This window comes from Schistocerca americana, chromosome 1 (assembly GCF_021461395.2).
Source record: "Schistocerca americana isolate TAMUIC-IGC-003095 chromosome 1, iqSchAmer2.1, whole genome shotgun sequence".
NCBI lineage: Eukaryota > Metazoa > Arthropoda > Insecta > Orthoptera > Acrididae > Schistocerca > Schistocerca americana.
In genome coordinates, this window is record NC_060119.1 from 708,191,345 (window position 1) to 708,217,125 (window position 25,781).

A 25,781-nucleotide genomic window follows, 5' to 3' on the forward strand; every position below is an offset into this window, starting at 1 on the left:
AGCTGGATGGGATGGTATGTCAAGTGTTGTAGTCAAAAAATGCAAAAAAGAATTAGTTACATCACTAGACTACCTCATAAACCATAGTATTAGGGAAAACACTTATTCTAATAGCTTAAAAGATAAGCAATGTTAAACTGGTGTATAAGGAGGGAAGTACGATGAAGTCTTCAAATAACCATCCGATATATAGGGTTTTGAAATGATTATCCTTCCTCAGCTCTCTGCTTATTTTACAAAAAACAAATTCTTAACAAGATTATAGAATGGCTTTAGGAAAGATAGCTGTGCAACAATTGCGGGTGCTGAATTTCTCCATAAAGTGCACACCCTCCTAGACAAAGGAAAGAAGACGATGGGCAAATTCTTAGATCTTTCTAAAGGCTGTGACTCAGTCAACCATTGGCTACCCATTAAGAATTTGAAGGCTTACAATATCAAAGACTCATCTAAGAATTAACTGTCCACATACTTAACAAATTGTAAGTTGTGTACTAAACTTTCATGCAGAATAGATACTAATGTCATAACTTTCCAGTCTTCTAGAGAAAGAATAATACAGGAGGGGTGCTGTAGGAGTCAAATATTGGTCTCTTCCTCTTCTTGATTTACATAGTTGACATGAAACAACACTTTAAATCACATCTGGTAAGTTTTGATGAAGACACCTCCCTCTTATTTTAAAGAGAGACTTTGAGGCATTATAGTCAGCCGAAACTAAGGGTGTAATGGCAGAAACAACATATTTTCTACACCAAGGCCTAAATATTAACATCAGCTACTAATACTTAAAAAAACTGGCTATCATGAAGTTCAAATAAACAATAAATGTGGTATTACATCAGTAGAAACAGAGAACATTAAATTTCTTGGTGTCCATCTGGGCAAAAATATTCAATGGGTAAACCATATTCATTCTGTTTATGAGAAAATCAGCGGTAGCTTGTATCTGATAAGCCACCTGGCAAAAATAGTTCCACATCAAGCCTCAAAAATAGTTTACTATGGAACATTCATCCATTTCTTAATTACAGTACTGAACTGTGAGGCTACACGGCAGACCTACACCTAAATAGAATATTAGTACTACAGAAAAGAGTAATTAGGCTAAAGCATGGACTCAGACCCAGATAGTTCTGTCGTGAAACTGTCATTCCACACAAATATTTAATGATATATTGCTCATATTTGTATAAAATTATTACTTTTTGTGAATTGTAAGAACACTATACGCAAGTGCGGTGATACACATAATTATGGGACTAGAAGTAAGGGTAAATATTTCAGGCAGACAAAAAAATTAAAAATAACAACAATAGTCCTTATATTAATGGGCAGATATCATTCAACAAGCTTCCACCCACTTTAAAAATTTGTGAAGTAAAGTTGTTTCACAGGAAGTTAAAAGCTTTCCTAGTAAATAAGCATTTGTATTCACTCAGCGAATTGTAAGTTACATGTCCTCTGTTGTAACATATACTATACTTAGAATGTTAAGATGGGTGTACCACTACTATTTGTAAGTGTTATTTAGATTAATTTACTACACAACCCATGCATGTCACTTGGAAAAAGTCAGCAGGTTGATGGCTAAATGCAAAAAAATATAAAGAAATAAATAGTCCACTGGTGGAATTTTTTCCAGTACACTGAGCCTTAAAGCTGTGTCTATTCTGTTTCTATCATTCATTATCTTATCCTTTTTGGTTTGTTTCAACATATATCTAATGAGCTTCATTTCAGATAAGCAATCTAGTAATGAGAATGGACTAATTATTATCATCTGTCTTACTACCATTCTTGTAGATGGGTCTTATGGTAATACATTTCAGTCTGTCTAAAAATACTGGCTATGTAACTGAATACTTCGTGTGTGTATATGTGAATTCCAGGATTTGAATTGGTAGAGCATGGAGTAATTATGATTTTTGTGAATGATTATGACAACGGTTCTTGCACTATTGCTGTTGTTTTATCCCCTTCTGAGCTTGTTCATGGAAGTGATTAATGAATATGTTTAATATCTGACTGCTGTCATGTATTTTGATTGTTTTCTTTAATGACATGATAATTACATTCATTAACTGATTTTCTAGTTTATCTTTTAACTATTATCAATACAGATTTAATTTTATTACCTGAATCCTTAATTCCAGCCATTGTAAGGTGGCTTCCTTTAGTTTTAATCTGTCCTTAACATTAAATCAGTCTTATTCTGTTTCTCTTTTTCCTTGCACATGATATTTTGATTCATTTGGTAATTCACAGCTTTTTGATGTTTTACTAGTACCATATTTTATTGTTTTCTTGGCAAAGCAGCTGCCAAATATTGATAGAAACCCATCTACAATAACATTAAATTTTTAACTGATGTATATTACAGACTCCTTCCAGCCAGCATCCTGTAAGTTTGCCTTGAAATGTTCTGTTGTCTCTTCTTTAATTACTTTGTTTTCCATTATATAACTCCAATATAGTCTGGTAAATTATTTGTATGGCAGCTGGCCAGAGAGGCCATTCAATGCTAGATAAAGACTGATTAAGTGTTTGCCCGCAAAAATGTTTTCTATTAGTATACTGATTTACTATGTAATTTTGATGGGAAAATTACAACACAACTCATGTTATGAGAGTTATGTACCACTTCTAATTTTTTTTAAATTTTAGCTTAACCTTCAAGAACATTAATATTAAACTTTGCACAATCATCATTTTTTTCTTTTATCCTGTTAGGCGGCATAATAATAACTAATATTTTTCTAAGAATATCTGAAAGTTTCCCAGTGGGGATCCATATACTGTAACAATAATATTTAAGTGCCTTTTCCACTAGCAGTAGTTCACAACCACAAGCTTTCAACTGAGGTGTTCTCTGCAACAATGACTTAACTGAAATCCAAATCAGTCAGTAATACATTACACTATCATTTCATATATTCTGAAACTAAAATATTTCATTTGTTTGTTGACTGATATTTAGTCCATGTGTGGGAGCTTGAAAAGAATAAAAAACTATTTCAGAAGTTTGATGCTCTGTATCTCGATCTCCATATATTTCAGCTAACTTGTTGTTCCAAAGAATGCCTCAGTTGTTGAACTACTGATTTCAGTAGATTTGAGCTTGATGTTATTTTTAAAATATATGACAACACTTCCATTCTCTATATTTTTCCTATTAGTTTTATTCTTCACATTTTTCCTACTGGAGTAGTTGGTAATTTATAGTACTGTAAGTTCAACATATAGATTCCTGTATTTACAAGGTCTCAAACAGACATAATACAACTTCATTTTGATATTCCAGATTAATAACACCATAGACAACCACATGTTAGAGTAAACAATATTTGGAAGAGTGTCCTGTGAAGCTGGGCACTGAATGTTCACAAAGAATGTTCGTTTGTAATATTTATTAGATGATAGTGAACCATATTTGGATTTACTGCTGAGGGGGTCATGTTGATGCAAATGAAAGAAATGCAGTTATAGCTTCTATAGTTCTAACAGATCATCTGACAAATCACATAGAAATTTAATGAAATAAAAAAGTAGTTGGAGAAAATTATGATTTATTGTCATTATGATTATTAATTATAATATTAGAGTACCCCTGCAAGCTTGTGTTGAGTCATATTCATAACAGTTAGTGTGGTTTTGTATAAATAATTATTATATTAGTGTGACTCATCCAATAGTTTGTTTCACAATAGAAAACAGTGATTTTGTGTTTTATGTGTATATCTGTAGAAGGCAAAACACATTTTTTTGTTTGCCAGAATGAAAGCCACTGTAAAGGAAATGAAACTGTATGACTGAGACTTTTTCTGATGGTAATAACATATTGCTCTTGAAGTGTGAAATTTGATGCTTGTGCTTTGGTCAATAACATAAGTCTCAATATGCTTGACAGTAGAAGATATCCACGGAAAGTTTTGGTATAACTAGTACAGAACTGTTGTGGTCAGTAAGTGTAATGTGTACCCATTGAATTCTGACATCTTTTTATGATAAATTTCGTGTCTTAGAGAGAAAAATAAAAATATAGGAAGCAAATGGAAATAAGAAAGAAAAGAGGCAAAGATGAAATTAAATTAATAGCTAGAAACTTTGTAAGCGGGGTAAGACTGTAGTAATTGTACAGGTTAAGAGAGAGAATGGCAGAAAGAGGTTTACAATTTCGAAAAGAATGGAAAGATAAGTTTGGGCCGAAATTAATGCAGCTAAAGAGGTTATAAATCTCAGAGACAAATGGGTGTGTAAGGTGATGAGATACACCAAAGCTGACTAAAATGGTGATTCAATGAAGGACCAGATATTGAATCATACATTTTCACAGGCTTGTTGCATAAGTAATAGACTGTATTAAACAAGTTAGATGCAACTGTGCCAACAGGCCCATTGGGGCTTTTTGTTGGGCAGAACAGGCATGACAGAGTCAGTTTACATATGTCCAGAGGCTTTTTCAGGAGCACAGAGCAAGATCTGTTCTGTATGTCACAAAACCACTACAGTTTAGTGAAAAGTGTGATGATAAAATCAGAAACAAGTATTCAAGACTAGTTGCTGTATGTATAGTTAATAATAAACAATAAGAAAGATAACCGGTATTGCAATTATGCTTTGAGGAAAATAATTGCGCAAGTTAAATAAAATTCAAGAACATGAGGAGGACAGAGGTGACCTCTGATAGTAAGAGGTAGATGACACTGTAATATCAGAGGCACTTTGACATCAAGTGGAAATAAGTGGAGATGGTAATTGGGTGTAATTATATCAGCTCTGCCTAGTGTGTACAGTAATTACATTTTCAATTTCAATCTGTGTGTCAATCCAAGACATTATGAAAACAGGGCTTAGGTGAGCTCCATTCAGCACAAGTCTGGTGAAAACGTCAAAATGGTGTCACATGTACTTTACAGTTATAAGAATTGCATCACTTCTCTCTGTAAAATATTCTAATTGTTTTACTGTAAATCAGTTATTATTTTGAACCACTGAGTGCTTAGTGGCAATGCAGTGTTCCCTTCCACATGTAGGATGTAATGATCTGCACCACTTGCAATGTGGTCTGTGCACTTCTCTTCTGAACTCTCACACCTAAAATACATTTATGATGAGCCCACAAACAATTTTACTTTTACTTTGCCGCAAACTTTGAGTACATGGCTGTCTTACATATTCTGTGGATGTCACATCAAACAGGTAAGGGGCCAAAAACATTCAATCACTTGTGGTGTGGTGATGGAAGTTCCTTGATTGTGGCATTCACTGTGGAAGAATGTTGAATTTGTGGAGTCTGTCAAGAATGACAATATGACAGCAAGTATAAGAAATTTACTGAATTATAGAGGATCAGCACAAGTTCGGTCTGGGAGGAGGGAGGGGGGGGGGGGGGGGGGAAGAAAAAAAACCAGAGTTGGTTGCTGTATTGTGATGAATAATGAAGATAACAGGACAATATAACAGAAACAATTAACTAACTTACAGGTGTTTCCTTTTCAATTTAGACTAAATGCAAAAGAAATAAAAGAAAGAGTGTTAAACATCTGACTCATGTAACAGCATTGCAGAATACAGTCAAGAGATTGTGATTGTAAGGACTTCATGGGGAATTATACTTCAAGCAAGTGATAAGAACAGTTTTACACAGAAAAACTGCATCACCACAAATGTTATAACAGAGAAGAATGCATATTCATCTGCAACTCCAGAATCACAATGTGAGGTTTCAAGCTAGATGTATACCTACTTGAAGTGTCATTGAATTGAGAAACGTTTTGGAGAAAATTGTTTACTTAAAGAAATATGAAGGTTATCATGTTGACACAATCAAAATACTAGACTTTGGTTTGAAAGGAAAGAAAAGAAAAAGTATTTATTGTCTACAGCAAGTTCCCCATTGTTGGGACAGAAAATTCAGCATTCAAGTAGATACTGAATTCAGCCTTTAGGTTGATGATGGCCTGAAGCAGTTAACACCAAGTATTAAATGTGCATATGCATTAATGTTTTGATGACAGAAACCAAAATCATTTCAAAGACAGTGTCATTTTTCTTTTGGCTGGAAAATCTGTAAAAAGATAATGGGTATACACAGGTCAGCCAGAGTCACTGGATGAAGAAAATATCAGAGCACTTTCATAAGTGTGACAGCCATACTGTGAAGAATTGAATCATTGAGAACAAAAGTACTGCAGAGAAATTGTCTGAGCATCTTACATTACTGATGTATGACACCAGACATAATTCAGTACATGGAATAGTAGAAGTTGTGGTGCCATAGAGTATCAAGAGGGGTGCAAGAAGTCTCAACCACTGCAGAGATATGGCACAGTAAAGTGGTACCACGAGGTGCCAATGAGATGCTAGAAAGAAGCCGTGCCTCCTGTAGTTCCAAGGCCTTTTCTGCCCTGGAACAGTGTCACCAGAGGCCAGTCCTGTTCGAGGTAGAATCCTGTCAACTTCTAAGGAGTTCCTGTCAGAGTAACTTCATTGTGCTTCTTACTCGCCATAATACATCCCATGTCAGCTGTCGGGGAGTGAAGAGACTTTTGTCTCCTGTGAACTGAGCCTATGCACCAAAGCTACAGAACTGTGTCAACAAGTGTCTATGACCTTGGGTTTATTAGTGACTGTAGTGAGGCCACAGCACAGTCATTCTGAACTTGTATTGATTCACCACTCAATAATCAGAGCTCATTTAGTGTGATCGGAACAGCAAGTATGCATGTGAAGTTTCATAGCTACAGCCGAGCCCGGTGAGCAAAGATAAGTTTTGTGGTAATTAACAAAGTATTACTTATTCAGAGTGTTCTAATTAACTGTATTATTACTAGTCACCTCAGTGTCTCAGAAGTCAGACACAACAAGTAAATTGATGCCGATAATGCAACTCAGGAATAGATCACTGTGGTGTATTGTGTAACTAACCTTCTCTTGCAGCAGCACTACTTTTCTGTCTGTGTGTGTTGCCATACTCAGTGTTCACAATATCTCTTCTGGATGTGTCTGTAATGCAAGCCATACAATTGTAGGGACAAAGGATTGAACAGTTATTACAAGCACTGCAAAGAATTGTGGCACCACGACAAAAAATTGCTAGCCCAGCCTGTTCAATTGCAAACAACTCAACAAATGGTTCAAGTGCCTAAATTCAGAGAGTTTCTGGGGCAAAGTGAAGACTGGACTGATTACGCTGCACAGTTGATGGCACATTTCAATGCCTATGGCATAATAAGTAAGCAGCATATTTACCATTTTCTCTCCCCCATAGGATCAGATGTATTCTGGTTGGTAGTAAAACTGCTTCCAGATTGCCAACCTGATGAGGTCCCCTACAGCGAGTTAGGTGATGAACTGTCAAATCATTTTAAATCACAGGTGCATGAGCAACTGCTTATTATAAGCTTTTCAGATTAAAACAGCAGGCAAGACAGTCCTACAAACAATAGGTAACTGAACTTTGTGTTTATTTGGATTAAGTTACAGAGACACTATTTTGAGAGATGTGATTACTCAGAACATGACTGATTCTTGAATTCATGCTGCCATACTAAATCATCCAAACCCTGACCTCAGTACAGTATTGTTAACTATTAAGTTATAGGACACTGTTGATGAAACTGAGCACAATTTTCAAGCACCTGTTGTCAAGAGTAAGACAGTTCAGGGGTCAATACCCCACACTCATGTCAGACGTTGCCCAATGCCTAGATCATGTGTGAACCAGTCACACCATCATGCCACGGTGCGGCCTGCACAGTCGGAAAAATCCTGTCTGTGTTGCTTTCAAACACATAACAGGGCACAGTACCCATGACACAAAGCCATGTGTTTCACATGTGGCAAACATACCACAGACAACGGATACATTTAAGCGCAGATGGTGCTGGGCAGCTTTCAAATTCCATTAGAGACAGTGATTCTAATGAGGTGTATGTTTTGTCAAAGTACAATGAACAACCTATCCAGTGCTTGGAATGTACAGTTTACCAGCCACATTTCATGCTACAACTAAAACAGTGTTATTTCATGTGTTGTGCTCTCACGAATCTACTAATTTTTGGCATGTGTAGCTCTGACTTTTTCAGATGGTCTGTTCATGGGAAAGTGTTAGAAATTAATACATATGGGTTTCTAGGCAATATTAGTGCATTATGTGACATGTACAGTTTCTGATAGTTTAGGCAAGGCCCAAGGGTTCAAGGCCCACGTGACAATAGAGGACAATGCGCACCCGAAGTTTTTTCATACTCGTCCTATCCCTTATGCACTACAAGACCAGACTGCCACATAGTTGTAGTGGTTGCAGGACAGTGATGTCACCAGACCTGAGTCGCACAGCTAATGGGCATCACCCCTGGTGGTTATTACTAAACCATCGGGCGAGTTGAGACTCTGCGAAAACTTTAAGTCAACCGTCAATCCACAAACTGTTGTTGATTCTTTTCCGTTGCCCCGTCCTGATGATCTGATGGACAAATTAGGTCAGGGTCATTTCTTTTCAAAAACTCATCCTCAGGAGGCCTACCTGCAAGAGCCTATAGAAGAAAAGCCAAGGAAGGATTTTGTGATCAACACACATGAAGGATTATTCAAGTTTCAGCAGTTACCATCCAGTAGCGTTTCCACTCCATCTATTTTCCACGGGCACTTTGAGCAACTTATGTCACAAGTATCTTCTTGTTCTAACTATTTGGATGAACCAATTGTCTCTGGTCATAAACCAGCAGAACACTTTCAGAAGCATTGTTTCAAGTGTTGTCCAAATCAAGACTGATGTGCAACTGTTCTAAGTGTTCCTTCTTTCTCAATGAAATTGAGTATCTTGTCACGTGATTAATGCACACGGCATCCATCTGACACAGTCGCACTTAGTGACCATTTGCGAATTGCCTGCGCCAACAAATGTATCAGAATTGCAGTTTGTAACAGGGAAGCCAACCTATTACACCTGTTTTATCCTGAATGCTGCTCAGATCATGGAACCTTTAAATTGGCTGCAGCGCAAGGGTGTTCCATTCATATGGTCAGCTGGTTGTCAGACCACTTTCCAGCAGCTGAAAGATGCACTACTAAGTGATTGGTGCTTGGTCCACTTTGATCCCAGGAAGCCTGTCTTTCTTGAAGTAGATGCCTCACCTTGTGGCACTGGTGTGGTGTTGTCACTCCGAGTGAGCTCCAATGACAGCCCAATTGCATTTGTGTCAAAGGCATTTACAAGACCCAACACATCTATGGACAACTTAAAAAGAAGGCGTTGGCTATCATTTATGGGATCATGCACTTCCATCAGTACCTGTACAGCAGCCATTTTTATCTAGTTATGGACCACAGACCACTGATGGCTCTGTTTGGATCCTCCCAGTCTGTCCCAGCCATACAGCACAGAAATTGCAATGGTGGGCCCTTCTCTTGTCCAGTTAGCTTATCAGTCCATTACCAAACACTCCAGTGTTGACCTCCTGTCAAAGCTCCCTACTGGCTCTGATGCTGAGTTTGATTCTTCCAAGGACTCCTGTCATTTAAATTTACCCATGCTATATGGATGTTGTTTGAGGTCTTTGACTGTATTATAACATTATGTGGAACAATTTTATACTACTGCAGTCACTTTTTACTAATACTTTATTAGTACATCCCTGTACTGATGGGTGTCCTCCTGATGCACACTGAGAATCACAATGCAAGCATCATTGTACTTCAGTACCTCCGGCAGGAAGTTCTTCAGTTGTTACACCAAGGACATAGGGGTGTTGTCCACACCAAGCAGTAGACAAGGCGCCATTGTACATAGCAAGGAATGAATGTGCAAACAGAGGACATGACTTCACAGTGTGCAGTGTGTGCAGAGTATCAGTCCACTCCACAAGAGTGATACTTTGACTGGCCACATCCTGACGGACCTTGACAATGCATGTGCACAGGTTTCGCTGGGCCATACTGGAATATATGTTGGCTAGCGGTTGTCGATGCATGCAGCAAGTTTCCTTTCAACGTTCCAATGAAATCTACCACATCAGTCGATCTTGTGCACTGAAGGCTTACCTCAGGTGATAGTGTCAGATAATGGGGTTCAGTTCATGTATCAAGAGTTTGAACAGTTTTGTGCAGACAATGGCATTCAGCATGTCAGTCAAATGCTGAAGCCAAACACCTCGTAAGAACATCCAAATCACAGATGGACAAGTTGTGAGCCATCCACATATGGGAACCTGGCTTTGAAAATTTTTCTGTCATCGTATCACTCCCTGCCCAAAGATGCGAAGTCATCAGTTGAGACTTCTGTATGGTCAATGACATAGGATTCAGCTCCATTTTCAACATCTGCTGCAGACACTTATTTTCCTTCTTCAAGTCACAGTTTTGGCCTCAGTAAACAATGATCTCTGATGTGTTTGGCGGGGTCACAGATGGGAACAAGATGTGGTGTCTGACGTGTTGTCCTGTTCCACCTACATCATCGATGGTCCGATAGGGTTGCTCAGGCGGCATCAGAACCAGCTTCGGCCAATCCATCCACTCAGGAGATTCTACCGTCCCCTTTTTGTTCACAAATTCAGCATGCAGGCAGGGCATGTAGCAGCCACTGTCACAGTCACAGACGTCACCTCTGGCAGCACGGTCTTCTCCACAGTGGGAGATGCTCATGGAAGTCGACCTGGCACCACTGCCATCACCGCAGTTGTGCTGGCAGCCCATGATGCAGCCAGCAACAGGGTCACCCGGTTGAACACCCCAGAGGGACCAGACATCATGTCCAGTGGCCTGCCAGTCACATCATCTGCCTCTACACCTACAGTCGCCAACATGCATCCCATTGTGGGTTTCCCGATTAGTGTTTCTAGCCAACGTGCATGGTTGATCACGGGGTGTGAATAGGTGCTCAGCGCTGACTGAAGTTACAGCACTTACGACCGAAAGTGCATTGATGCTCCATCCTCCCCTCTGCCATCATGTCCCATCTTCATAAACAACACTGGGGTGGATGTTTGGCAGGGAAGCATACAGTGTCATCACTTATCACGAGCAGAGTAAGAAGCATTGGCCACCACAAAGAATCTGCCCAGCAAAGTGGTATCATAAGGTACCAATGAGATGGTAGGAAGAAGCCATGTTTCCTTTAGTTTTGACATGCCACCATTGCACCTCTGTCCTGAAGTAATGTTGCTAGAGCTCTGGAGGGCAGTTCTGTTCGAGGTCAGTTCCTGCCAACTTCCAGGAAATTCCTATCAGAGTAATGTCGTCATGCTGCCTGTTCACCGTGATGCAGCTTGTGTTGACTGTAGGGGAGTGAAGAGACTGCCATCTCCTGTGAACTGTGCCTACATGCTAACAACTACAGAACTGTGTAGGTACGACCATTCTGAATTTGTATCAATTCACCATTCTGTAATCGTGGCTCATTTAGTGTGTTCTTAATCATAAGTCCACATGTGCAATTTCATAGCTATAACTGAGCCTGGGGTGAGCGAAGATAAGCTTATTCTACCTTGATTAGTCAATGATAAACTTCAGTTTCAATTTCAACAGTGCAGGGGAGATGGGTGCAATTAGAGAAGCAGCTGTGGAAAGTTTCTGGACCAAAAATCTCCTGACTGAGCAAAATCACCTGGCTGTAGTGTCTGATCCATGAGTTGACAAAGTAGCTGCTGTTTGATTCATCGTGAGTTCTGTGAAAGGTCAAAAGCCTTAGTAAAAATAGATTTCTCTCTTCATGAAGTAGAACTATCGGAGAACTTACAATACCAAAGAGTGGATTTAAATTACATGCAATATACTTGACTAAATGATAGCTGCCACTACACTGCCGCAGTTTGTAAGTTATTAAATACATGAGTGTGTTCAAGTTGGGCCACATTTATTCTATGTAATATCATGGCCAAGTACTCCTAAAATTACATTTTACGCATGTAATTAAATTACTACTTTATAAAAAGAAGTTGTGTCTTCTGCACAAACATCTTACTTAGACTACGTGATCTGAAAATGAATATGTATTCAAATGTTTTGTTAAGTAGACACACTACTTTTTATCTGGCTATCTGCTACCTGGTACTTCATCTTAAAGTGAGTATTTAAGAAAGAAGAAGCTATAAGAGAGGCCTTTGCCCATAAGACATTATAAGATAATTTAAAATCAACAACCACATATTGAGTTAATTATACCTCTACATTGTCAAACACTGCACTGACAACAGCTGAATTTTTATTGGCTGCAAAATAGGACATAAAATGTAAAAAGAGTCATATTATCAGATGCAATGAGATTTACATGAAAAAAGATTACTTGCATGTAAGGTTATTAAATGATCTGTGATCTGTCTGTGGATTAACAAGACAATTTATAAATGAATGTGAAAATCAGTCTGAAGTTATTTTGTTTTCTCTACATTCAGGGGGGAAATGTCATTATGAGAAAAGAATGACCAGAAACTTGGGTGTTCTTTAAATTATACTATCTTAGACTTTGTGCTTCGGGCTTGTAAATTTAGCCTGCAACATTTTTTCCTATATATCTCTTAAACTTATTCTGTGGCCTTTACAGGCAATGTAGATGTAAACTCCTTCCACAGGCATCGCGGGCCCAGCGGTACTGCCTGAGCACTGTGTCATTCCCTGTCAATAGTGTCATTGGATGCAGTATGGAGGGGCGTGGGACCAGCACACAGCTCTCCAAGTTGTTGTCAGTTTTCATGATCTGGACTATTTGGTCAAGTAGCTTCTCCCTCAGATACAGACAAACTGCAAAGGTACTTCTAATTTTATTTTATTAACAATTGTTCTTTAACCAAAACTATTTATCTCAAAGCACTTTTCTACCACTTTTTGGTATCTTCAAACAATATTTGTATATCTGTTACAGTTTCATCACTTCATTTGCAACAAGCAAGATACACTCCATTCTATGTTGATTAATTATTCCTTAATTTTTTTAATGTGGCAACTATCATCATTTACAAGACAGGAAACATACATTCACATTGTCACTCAGCACTAATGACATGAACTGACTATTCTTTTCTTGCAGCTACAGATCTAAGTAAATCTAGTTCATCGAGAAAACGAATGTGAAATAAGTCATATGTTGTTATTTACCCCATCCATCAAAATGTCAGAATAATATTGGAGGCAGAATTTTCATCCTCTAACTAGCAACACAAATTAATTGAATATGTGACTTGCATATGTTCTTCGGTAATTATACTGCAGTAGATGACAGAAAGAACAAAATCTGTGGATTGTGCCTGTAACACCAGTTTTCACCTAACATTGCGCCTGTCTGTAAACAGGCATCAAAACAAGAATATTATAAATCTTCATTATATTGTAGCAGATTTGATCCCTTGGATATATATTAAAAACAAATATAACTCAGCTCCCAAGTTACCACCCCAAGTGAGTAGACATTAGCGACAGATGCCATCCTGAGGTCCCACACCAAACACTAGTGGGAAGAGCCAAATTGCTATTGTTTACAAAGCAATGTGGCAATCCTGGCTGCTATGAATGCTACCTGCTCCAGGACTCCACTGGACATGCAGGTTGAATAGGGTATTTCAGTGGTTTAAAGCTTTTGTCTTCATATATTTGCAGTTGCTTGTGCTTGTAGCGAGTGGAAAAAGATGTGTCAGTAGCTTTCCATTGTTGCATTCGTTGGTGGTTATTGTGTTTGTTGGTGTCATCCATTCATCATTAACATATCATTTCAGTTGATTGCGCAGTATTTGGGAACATGTTTCAAAGGTTCACCCAGAGAAACTTAATGATATCGCGCCATGTCTGAAGCAACAGAAATCTTTTGTGTACAGCTATCAAATCTGTGGTAAGAATTTTAATTAAGAATACAGTTTTAAATGACATCAGTGAGATCAATACAGTGAGCAATGACATAATTATGAAATTGTGACTGAGCATAATAATTTCGAGGACTTAAGATTGGGACACCATACACAAGTAAAGGCAAAAGAGCTGCACTTCTCAACATTTGATTCTTTTAGAAAATGGAAAGTAGAAACTGAGACGTCTACACAGGGGATGTTTGTAAAATATCACAGCCCACATTCTGCTGCTGACAACAGTATAAGACACTATTATGCATGTCATTGGTCAGGAAATTTTGTGTCTAAAAGTAAAGACATTAAACTTCTCAAATTACAAGGCAACAGTTAAAGGTCCAGCAAAAATAAAAGTCAGTCAGGCCACACACGAATCATGCCACACCAAATTTGTGTCTACTCATGTCGATCACACAAAATTTAAGTCAGCTGGGACTCAATGAAACAGAAAATGAAAGTACAGCTGCGGATATTGCGAATCAAATCCATTTCCACACTATACTAGATCAAGTACAAGACTACCAACTCTCAAATTGGAAGAATAATGAGGCAAGACTTATATATCACTAAGTGTTGCTATAACCTGTGCTCTACAACAGTTCAGCATCACAATGAAGCTAGCAGTGTAGAGGCGTGCATGCATAAAGTTAATGAAGGTGTATTATTTTATAAATTGCAGGACACAGTTAAGGAGCCACACCTGGAGCTGAAAAGCGCAGATTTTGTGTCAATTATAATCAACAATATTCTGGGAAGATTCTAAAGACATATGGGAATGACTGCATTTCTATAGATGGGACACAAGGACTCAATAATTACGATTTTGAGCTGACGATACTACTGGTGTTGGATAATATGAGATACGGGCTGCCTTGTGTTTTCCTCAAATCAAACAGATACGATCAAAAAGTACTGCTCCCATTCTTCAACTACATAAAAGCTGAGGTTGGAGTCACCTAACTGAAAGTTGTCATGTCAGACATAACAGAAACTTTCTTTAATTTGTGTGGAAGGCTTCAATGGAAGCCCCAAAAAGGAGTTCTATTGAAGGTGGGACATAGGCAAGGCTTGGAGGAAAAACAAACATTACATTAAGAGGCTGAGGGGAACAAGCAGAAGTGTGCAAGACCCTGAGGACATTGGTCCAGGAAACAGATGCTGCTGTATTTGCAATTATGATGCTTGCTCCAGTAGCAAACTTAAACATGTGATTCTGATACAGCAGTTTGAGACTTTCTTTCTGGAGAACAATGTTAATAACACACTGGGCACTGCCAGACTGCGCAACTTGCCACTCTTCGGTGCGGTCTGGGACTCGAGCCCCAGGAAAGCAACTATCACTAAGGGTACATTCCCAGGTACGCCACTAGTGTGGAATCAAAATATTTGTCTTTGTCAGCTATGCACCAATACTACATTGAAGAACTACAAATTTCTGGGTTACTCATGTTGAATACGTAAAATGTGATGATAAATTGAAGCAATTCAAAACATTCTTACAAAAAAAAAAGGTAAAGCACACTGAAGACATGGTGAGATGTCAATATAACTTTGTACACATACACACTATCAGCAGGTATGTAAATGATTTGAGCTGCAATTCACTTGACATGTAGAATGGCCATTTGAGTACATGGGTGTTGTTCATGTTTAGAGTTGTTACCAGGCCTGCTAGGATATATAAGAGGCATGAGCAGCGTCAGATGTTGAGTGATCACCATGAAGGACATGGAAGTGCAGGATACTTGCATGAGATAGTGTTAGCAGCACCTGACAGAGTTTTAAAGCACCCTCATTTTGTGTCTAAATGTGGCTGGGTATTCAAATTGTGCAGTGTCCAGATTTGTTGGGTACTTGCATGTGACTGGTCATCAAGGTTCTAGTAGACCACATCTGACCACCACAACAGTGGACCAACTTATTGTCCAACCAGCATATCTAGCCTCTTCAAATTTTCACTGCCCATCTGAGAACGAGTAATGGACTTCCTGAAACATTCTGTGGGATACTGCATCACTGATCAGAGACTAGCAGCTCCTGGAGTAGGGAATTACCACACATAGGCTGTCATCAACACCACAACACAAACAGCTCCATTTGGAGAGGTGCCGTGACTGGGAAGCATGGACTGCTGATGAATGGCATTGCATTATGTTCACTGATGAATCACAGTTCTGCACTGTCCTGAATGACCACCATTGGCAAGTATGTGAGCTCAAACTTCCAAGTTCTTTGTAAATCTGGCTTGATTTTGTAATCACTGAAATAGCATCACAAACCCTCTCAACCCATGAAGTTTCATTTTGTTTCCCCCTCCCTTCCAAGTGCTTCACTTTTTGTCAGGTAGTGTAGTCTTATGGATTATGTACCATCCTCAGCAGTTACAAGCTACCGATATTAATGGAACCAACCTACAACTGAGTCGCAGCATCAAAACATTTCCTTGTACAAAAATATCCTAATTCAGCATTGTGTGCTTGAGAACAACCTGCAATATTCTTAGCCAAAAATTTAAAAACCTGATTCCAAAGTAATTTTGTTTCTAAAATAGTTGTGCTTAAGTTTATCACAGGAATCCACAAAAGCCATCGGTATCCCCTTGAATTGATATCCAAATGGGGAAGCAAGCTATTGAACAACAGATGTCATAAACTTTTCATTTGAAGAGGACTACTGACTGATGAGAAATAAATTGAATAATGTAAAGAAACCATTGTCAATGAAAGCTGCATAATTCCACAAGGCTAAATAATTCAAAAATTCACAGAAACAATCTCTTACTTATGGCATTATTAAAAACTTCCTTTGCCATCCACACTGAATTAATGATAAATGGTTCTCATAACACAATTCTCCAAAAGATAATACAGGTAGATTACCTGTTTTGTATGAATTGTTTACATTTTGCACTATTTCACATAATGTACAGATTTTTCTGAAATAACAAGGTACTCCGTTATTCCATACATTTTGATTTATCAGTTACCTATTGCAATATTTTGCTACTGACCAATGATTTATGTTATTCTTATACTTATGAAAGTTTTTGAGGTTGTGACAAAATTTACATCAAGAGCTCAGTTTTCAACTTTAGGAAAATATAACATGAAATTAAAGCTATCGCTTATTTGACAAATCATTACTGATGGCAGTGACTGAAACCAATCATGCAAGATTTGATGTGCCAGTGGGAGGAGGAAGGAATGCTGTATATACTGCAGGGCTGAGTGGCATACCACAATTTCTGTTTGCTAAACACTGCAAGATTTATAAATAAAATTTATTTATCTTGATCACAAACATATGTAGGCATTGCTGGTTATGACTGATCAGAGAAACATCTTCACATCCTTAAAACCTCATCACAATGAATAACTCATCAAATATAATATTTGCACATACTGAGGTAAGTTTTAACAACACAGTATATGGTTCTACTAGCCAAGTTTCTCTCCATAATGAGGGTTAAATTATACGAAGAAGATTGCCTGACCAATTAAAATAGGGCATCTTTGTATAAATTTTTTATGAAGACAAATAACTTTTGAAATGCAAATTGAGGTCATGTACCTCACAATCATGACTATGTCATGCCTTATAAGAGTGTGCATAGTGTTCAATTAAAATCATCATGGTACCAGTCTAAATGCCTAGTGTTCAGATCCAGTCAATACCTATCGCTTATTCAATCACTTATCGCACCTCTCACCTCTGGCAGTAAGTCATTAATGTGGACAAAATATGCCAATTTGCACCTTCATTGAGAGTCCAAGTTAAAACCTGGGTCTCTATAGACCTGGATGGGTAAAGCAGTTCAAAAGTCAGAAGAAGGTATCCACCTCTAATAAGACCACTGCAGTGTTCAAGCCCAACTTCTCGTTAATAAGTTACACATTGGTTGTGATAGATAACAGCCACATGAGATGAATGCTTTTCTTTCATCCAGCTTCAATGATTGAACACCACCAGTTTCTCAGTAATCAGCACATTTCTATGTCAACAACATCAAAGCACTTATGTTCATCTATAAAGACTACTTCTCCACATGGTATAAATACTGACAAATTTTCATGACTATATCTCTTTATAATACATTTTTTTACTGTATGATCACTAATTTTAAAAATGACTAAGAACACAGATAAACCATGTGCTGCTGTAAATGATCTAGAAAAAAATCATTTGTTTGGTGGCTCTGCCACTTAGGATTTGGGCCAACCATGTTTCAGACCACAAATGAAAATCTTTGATACAAGACAGCTTTGAGTGCACTTTACATGCTCATGCAGAGTAAGTACAGAACAACATATGAACTACAGAAAAGCTACAGCTTTCCAGCTTTCCAGCTTTCCACAGAGTCTTTATGTACAATCTCTTCAATGATGGAAATATAAGCTTTGGTGACAATGATATACTATTTTCATTGTGTATTTTCATGCATGCTACCATTCCTGGAACTGAATAATATCAATGTCTGTTTTTAGCACATAATAATGCACAAAGCAGCTCTTGCAGATTTATCATCAGTTAACTGCAATGTGTGTCACAGCCAATTGATACTTGAGAAAATATCAAAGAATCTAAAACACATAATTAATTTTATTACGATACTGAAAAAGTGGTTTATAACTGTATCAAGATACATTTACACGCTGGTTCATTTTTCAGTCTGGCTGCACATATGCCTATTAAAAGGTCACCCTGCTTGCTGATTCTTGCTACAAATAGATCAATGACTGCCAAACTTTAGATTTTTGAACTGCTGAAAATTTCTTTTTGAGATGGATTTGAGTATGTCCCAGGAAATGTTTACTACAAATCTTTCTATACTTTTCCATGGTCCTCAAGGCCAAAAAAATGTGGACTCACTTAATGCTGAACCTGTACATTATGTTTAAGAACCTAAATCAAGAAGATGCCACAAAAGTATTTTGATATCAAACAACATAACTAAATTTTTATTGAAAAAAAGGCTGGAGAACATGATGCCTATACATACAAAGTTCTGATAGTTAAAAAAAGAAATTGTAATATTTCAATTACACTCTTTAGTCAAGCAAGCTTATGAGAATGATTTCATCATTAACATCAACATGGTTATTCTCTTTGTTATCGCCTTTTCTAGAAAATATGTCTATCACTCATGCTGAGATGAGATTTGGGCTCAATGGATATTTAATGGATGACAGTGCATTTTACATACAGACAATCTGTCTAAGTATAAGTACAAACTACTAAAAAACAAAAACTGAAGACGTATGATTAATGGTGTTTTAATCACTCACAATATTAATATTTTCTCAGTCTACATTAAGACACTGAAATTTACTTCAGTCTCACTATACACATATAGTGTACTTTCAAAGAGTACAAAAAGATTATGATACATCATTAGTAAAAGTATTTGCTACTGGCTGAGTGTAAAGGGACTTGGTTATATGACACAGCGACATTGCATCTGCATTGTGCTTCCATTTGAGATGTGCTTTCATATTGTCTTTCCTGGTGAATATTTGATGGCACAATGGGCATTTGAGGTTTTGAGGCTTATGACTCCTCAAATGATGCCACCTATTGCTCACAGTTTTGCCACAGAAACGACACATATAGAGAGATGGGTTATTAGGAAGTCTATAATACATGTACTCGTAACTTGGATCCGACTGCACATCCTTGAATCCTGAATCTTTCTTATGTTCCCGTTTTGCTGGAACAGAGAGATGAGGAACTACTTAAACAGCCACATATAAAGTGGATAACATACCAAGTTTCACAGCTGTAGAAAATGCTGCTGTAAATTCAAATAACACTTCTGATATGATCATACATTGCAAAACTTCTCTATATCAAAATAATCTAAACATGTAGAATACTTGCTTAATGTAAATAAAACCAATGAAGTGTACTTTTTGGAAAAGTTAGTTCTTCTCTTAGTGTAAAAATGGAAGCAACAGATGTTACCTACAAATGCAAAGTTGTAGCCTCTAGTTGGAATATGAGTCAAATTTCTATATTAATAATGAAAATCATGATGACAATAATAACAATGGGTGACTTTAAATGTAGTCCTTTTACAACAAATAATTTATAATCTACTTCTGAAATAAGTAAGCACACTCGGGTTACAGTGCATTTTCAGTACTTCAGAAGACAAACTGAAGCTATCAAGTCATATGTCATATAATTATCACACATTAATTAAATGGATAGCAATATTTTTATCAAGAAAGTCCAGCCAAATATTCATGACTGTGAATTTTGAGCTGTTCTATTCAGCAAAAAGAGAAGACTTTTCCATATGGCAGTTTACATAACATGTCACTTTGCTTTTAACACAATGCACTGTTAAGTGTGAAGTGTAATATATAGAGAAGGCTGCAGACTAGACATTTTAGAGACAGAGATGAAATTGACTGTGCAGCATTGTGCCACTTTGGTGTCCATTATTACCTTTGTGCCAGCAAGCTAATACAGTATGTTATTCACAAGAACTTCGATTGCAACATCTGAATTAGTATTTCTGTGAAGGATTTTCACTGTAGCTCCTTCTTAACAAATGATGGGAGGTGTGGATGTTAAATTTATATAATTTGTTTGCTACCATCAACTGGAAACAACATTTTTTCTGATGTGATTTTTTTAATGCAATGATGGTGCAGCACTAGAATACCAGTGCACAAAAAGATTTTTGTGGAAGATCTTGAGTTACACACCCAAAAATGAATCTCTTGTTACTATTTTGTAACTACAGTATCAGGGAATAAATAAAACATGGCAGTCACAGACCAACAGGTCAAACCAATGAGAAAAAGTAAGATATAATAACAAGTGTACCACCAATGGAAAAATTAGCACTTTTGTTACATATAACAACCACAAAATAAATTTTAGGTTAGGATTCAGCATTCTGCCAAAAAAGAAATATGAACTGGTTTTGGCTAAACTAAAAGACTTGTTTTAGCATTTGTCAGCAGTGGTTTTGTAAACTAGTGAAACTATTTTTAGCATGTCCACAGTCTAGTGTTAACACTTCTGTCACAAACATGCGACCACAATGCTTCAGCCATATTGTTGGAATCTCTGTAAGAAAAAACTAAACACTCATCATGATATACATGATTTATATTGTTATTCCACAACAGACTGGATTCCAGGATTCCATCTCACCCCCCCCCCCCCCCTGCCCTTTCCAAATGCAATACCTCTTACATGAATTTTGTCAGTTGGGAAAGAAACATTACTTCCAACTCACTCTCTTTTCCTTTTATTATATGGGGTGAAACGTAATAAAATTTCTTAATTTTGCAAGACAGAAAATACTCTTCTTGCTAATATTCCTCCTTATAATGAACAAGATATTTGAATTCCTATAGAGATAGTAGTGTTTTCTTCTAGAATGTCATGTGCCAGCAACATTCCCATCCGTCTCTTTATCCATCCAAGGTTAATAACAAATTGTCTCACATACATAAACAATGAACTATTCACTGATTATTGTACAACAAAATTATAAATTTTAGCTTTTGGCCAAGCTTTCATTTCTTCATATCATTATCTACAGAAATGGTCAGACTGTTTCCAACTCCCCCCCACTCCTCCTCCTGTATTCTGAGTACAATTCAAAGCATATCATAATAAACAGCAGATTATAACACATTTTGTTTTTGTAAGAACCAATTTATATACGTCTGTTATCTGAGTGGCTTTCAGACTACGGTACCTATAATTTCTGTCCTTTTTAAAGTTCTCTCTTACACAGTTGATTTTTTAAAAGAATGTGAGTAATTTGTTCCAAACAATAAGAGAAAAACTATCAAGGAAGATGGCTCATACATGGCTAATGAGGGTATAGCAAGTCAATAAGGTACATCTTTATAGGCCCACAGCTATTACAGCTTCCAATATATTTAATTCACGCATGTAACTGTTAAATGCACAATTTCCTATGGACTTTTCTTGCCATGACTTTTTTATGAAGCTTATTTGGATGGAGTCAGCTCACTTATAATACAGTTACATTTATTTGAGCATGACATTACATCAGAATCATATAAACTGAAAACATCACTAAACTGCTTAACAATCTTTGTGATCTTTGGATATTATTGTGTACTTACAAGAGAAATTACAAAGTTTTAATTTATCTCATAATGCCAACATTACAAATCATGAGAAAAAAGACCGTAAGTTTAATGTTATAAAGGCACTAATTACATTCCACATTAGTACAATCAGAAAAGTTTGATGTTATGATGCGCAGCTGAACAGAAGCCTCTAACATCCCCTGAACTTGTCTAATTTTCATAATAATTTTGACTGTCTATTACAGTAGTATATATGACTGTTAACCATTAGCTGAAAGCTATGCAATAAATCAAGGAAACAGGTAATGGGATTGGTATGATGTGATGCTGATATTCAATAAATATATCAGATATTATCGTGTCCTACATCAAACAAATGGTCCCTCCAGATCGTCATGCGTGTGTATGTCCCCCCCCCCCCCCCTCTCTATCTATCTCTCTCTCTCTCTCTCACACACACACACACACACACACACACACACACACACACCTCCAATGCAATGCAATGAAGTAGCCATTGTTTAATGAGCAATGCTGTTTCATATTACTTTCGCAGTACTGATCAGTTACTTGTCTATACCATATTACTGCACGACTCATCAGAATGTTTCATTCGTATATGACGACGTAAATTATCTGCTCTTGTAGTAGTTGCAAAGCAAATGGGGCACTGATGCCTTTCAGGCCTGTGTTTTAAGTAGTGGTTTCTCAAGTTTGAAACAATTTTTCCACATACAGTACACAGTGACAAACCATTCTGCAGTCTATGAAATATAGAACCAAATGTTTTAATTCCATTCTCAGCATCTGGAAAAGACATTCCTGCAAAAGAAAGGAGGTACCACTGTGATACATTATCTTTAAAAGTCCTCAAATGCTATCAAGATCTACAACACATTTGATTGTTCTAATGAATGTATTTTTTTAAGTGTATATTTTTGCTTTTATCTTGTATAAGCAATAAATGTGTGTGTGTGTGTGTGTGTGTGTGTGTGTGTGTGTGTGAGAGAGAGAGAGAGAGAGAGAGAGAGAGAGAGAGAGAGAGAGAGGGAGGGAGGGAGGGAGGGAGGGGGGGAGGGAGAGAGAGAGAGAGAGAGAGAGAGAGAGAGAGAGAGAGAGAGAGAGAGAGAGAGAGGGGGGGGGGGGGGGGAGGTGAGAGATAGGGAGAGAGAAGTAGGGTGCAAAGGTGAGAAGAAAGGAGAGGCGGCAAGTTTCTAAGAGCCAGCTATTGTTCATTTCTCATAACAGTTAGGGGATAAGGAAAGCTATCTATGCTCACTGCAAAATTGTGTTAGAATACCTACCAACACACAATACTACATTTACACACTTTCAATGTTTTTCCTAATTATCCTGATATGATTTAAACACTGACAATATTAATCACAGCAAAAGATTAATATGTTTACTTCAGGCCAAAGGGTCACAACCCACTTATTATTGTTTTTGTACATTCCAGAAACTGTGTGTAAAAACAAAGTAACCAATATTTACATGTAAAAGTAAGAAATTAAATTTATGTACAATGGTAAACTTATATACGTTGAAATATGTGTCAATGAAAGACAAAATTTGAGTACAGAAGTCAGCAACATAAAACAAGTAACAATGAAGATTTCAAAGCAACAGGAAAACAAAATTGGAGTAGATATGTTGCGTTAGTGAAAATGATAAACCAGTTAGCGGTATGAACTTCAAGGGAGCTGTAAGGAGAGGAACAGCATGGGAAGTATGTAGTTTTTCCTTTATCCATTTGTTGCTTTTTTGTGATGTTTTCCACCAAAGTTTAACTTCTTTCACATTTTCCAGCCAACGGCTTTACTTCAATGTCTCCTTTTAGATGTGAATTTTTTTGATGATATTCTTCCAATAAACATTTTAATTTCTCTGCAATCTGAATTTTGGTTGTTGCATTCCACTGTTTATTTGTTACCCTTTCAATAAATGTATCACAATTTAAGATATTTTGGTATCCATCACTATGTATTTTCAACCCTTCTGCAGTTCTTGATGTCACTGAGTATAACCTCAGAGCTCACTGTAGTGTTTCAAGAATTTCCGCATAAATTCTAGAACCACTCGGCCTTCTACCATCTCGAACACATGATATTTTAAATATAAGTGTGAGAGAGCCTATCTACTACGTGTCGCCTGCCTGTGTGTGCAGGTCCAAAGTGTGTAGTAAGAAAACTGTAGACACAACGGTCAAACGGCACTGACAAGTGTTTGCCGGCCGCGCCATCGAAGCCGTAGTGAAGGAACAAGGTGTGTGTATGTATTCTGTGCTGTTTTATAACTCTGACTATTGAAGTGGAAAAAAGAGAACAGTTGAAATATTGTTAAATGAATGCTCATCTTGGACTTGGAGAGGATAAGAAGTGTATTCAGATTCAGGATGAGAATGGACTTGGTTTTTACACCAACTTACTCTTACATGTAAATGAACTTTGTTTCTAACCATTGGATACATGAAGAGACTTGCTTGACAGTGTTTGTTTATGTTGAGAATGAGATTTGTAAAAGTTTGATGTTTAAATATCCATCATTAAGTGAAGCAAAAGAAACTGTGTATGTCTACTTCTTTTTATAAGTAGAAAGAGTCTTGAGAAATTCCTGTTCCTAGCAAATATATTTCAGAGAAGAAGAGAAAAAGAGGTTGCAGCAGCAAGCTAACCTGCAAGGAAAAGTTGGCTGACAGTCTCAAGTAAGTCGTATTATTAAAGGAGTGGGAGTTGGCACACATACTTCACCACTTTAAGTCATCCAAAGCGTGAGAACTTGGAGGCCTGTGTGAAAGGACAGAAGAAAACAGGAATTTTGAGACAAAAATTAGATAAGAAGATATTAAGTGTTGCCATACCAACCGAGTATAACAAGACAAGAGAACCATTATGAGAAACTGGACTAAGCCTAAAAATCAAATGGAGAAAATTAGTAAATGTAACAAAAGGGAAGACATAAGAAAGTCATAACGTTAAAAGAAAAGAGATATGCTGAGACCAATTCGACTAAGAAGATCTGGTGAGGGGAGTAGACAGCTCTAACATGCATCGCATGGATGCAGACACGGAAAACAACATCTGACGCCACCGGCACCAGTTGCTGTTCATTGGTGCTGACCTGCTTCCACATCTGCTCACCGACGTCGGTGTGGAAACCTACGTCTGATGCCACCGGCAACAGTTGCTGCTCACCGGTGCTGATTCCACATCTGCTTGCTGACGCAGCCTAAACTCTATGCCGGGTGAGTGTAAAACAGTAATTTATTGTTTGAGCGTAAAGTTGGATAATCTGTTGTATTCGTGTAGTTGTTACACTTAGAGTGAAGTTTTTAAGTGATTACTAGATCTAAAGCTCATAAGAATATGGATAACGTGAAACAAATCGAAGAAACTCAAGAACCAGCTATGGCTATGAGAGTCAGTAGAGAAATGCCAGACTGGGCTGAGTTAGCAAATTTAATCAAAGCACAAAGTGCAACTTCAAATGCTCAAATTGTGACTTTAAGTAAAACACTAGAAGCCCAGAGTTTACAATTAAATGAAACTTTAAATTCTTGATTAAATGCTCAGAATGAAACTCTAAGGAAAGAAATAGGTTTGGTACATTCTAGTTTAAATGCTGAAAGTGAAGTTCTAAATGACAAGAGTGAAACCTTGAATAGTCAAGCAACAAATACAGGTTTACTAAAAACTGAATTTGACACACTAAATAGTAAAGTTGAAAATCTGAAATTAGATTTAAAGAATGAACTAGCTAGTTCTTTGAACATTCACATAAATCAGCTGTTCACTGACCTTAGTCATAAAACAGAATGATCAAATTCAGGACTTGATAAAAAAGTGAGAATATGATATTG

At 37.3% G+C, this 25,781-nt stretch overlaps 1 protein-coding gene across 6 annotated transcripts in view; it reads right to left on the reverse strand.

Moving 5' to 3' along the window:
- LOC124609918 (sex determination protein fruitless-like) overlaps positions 1-25,781 on the reverse strand; it is a 458,799-nt gene that overhangs the window by 190,974 nt on the left and 242,044 nt on the right. Inside the window, exon 5 of one of the 6 annotated variants that reach the window (XM_047140114.1) lies at positions 19,114-19,545. The exons of 4 other annotated variants lie outside the window; for them this stretch is intronic. In XM_047140114.1, coding sequence (XP_046996070.1) covers positions 19,217-19,545 — 329 coding nt within the window. In that variant the 3' untranslated portion in view covers positions 19,114-19,216. Of the gene's footprint in view, positions 1-19,113; positions 19,546-22,416; positions 22,745-25,781 lie in introns of those variants that run through there. One more of the 6 variants, XM_047140119.1, reaches the window with a different exon arrangement.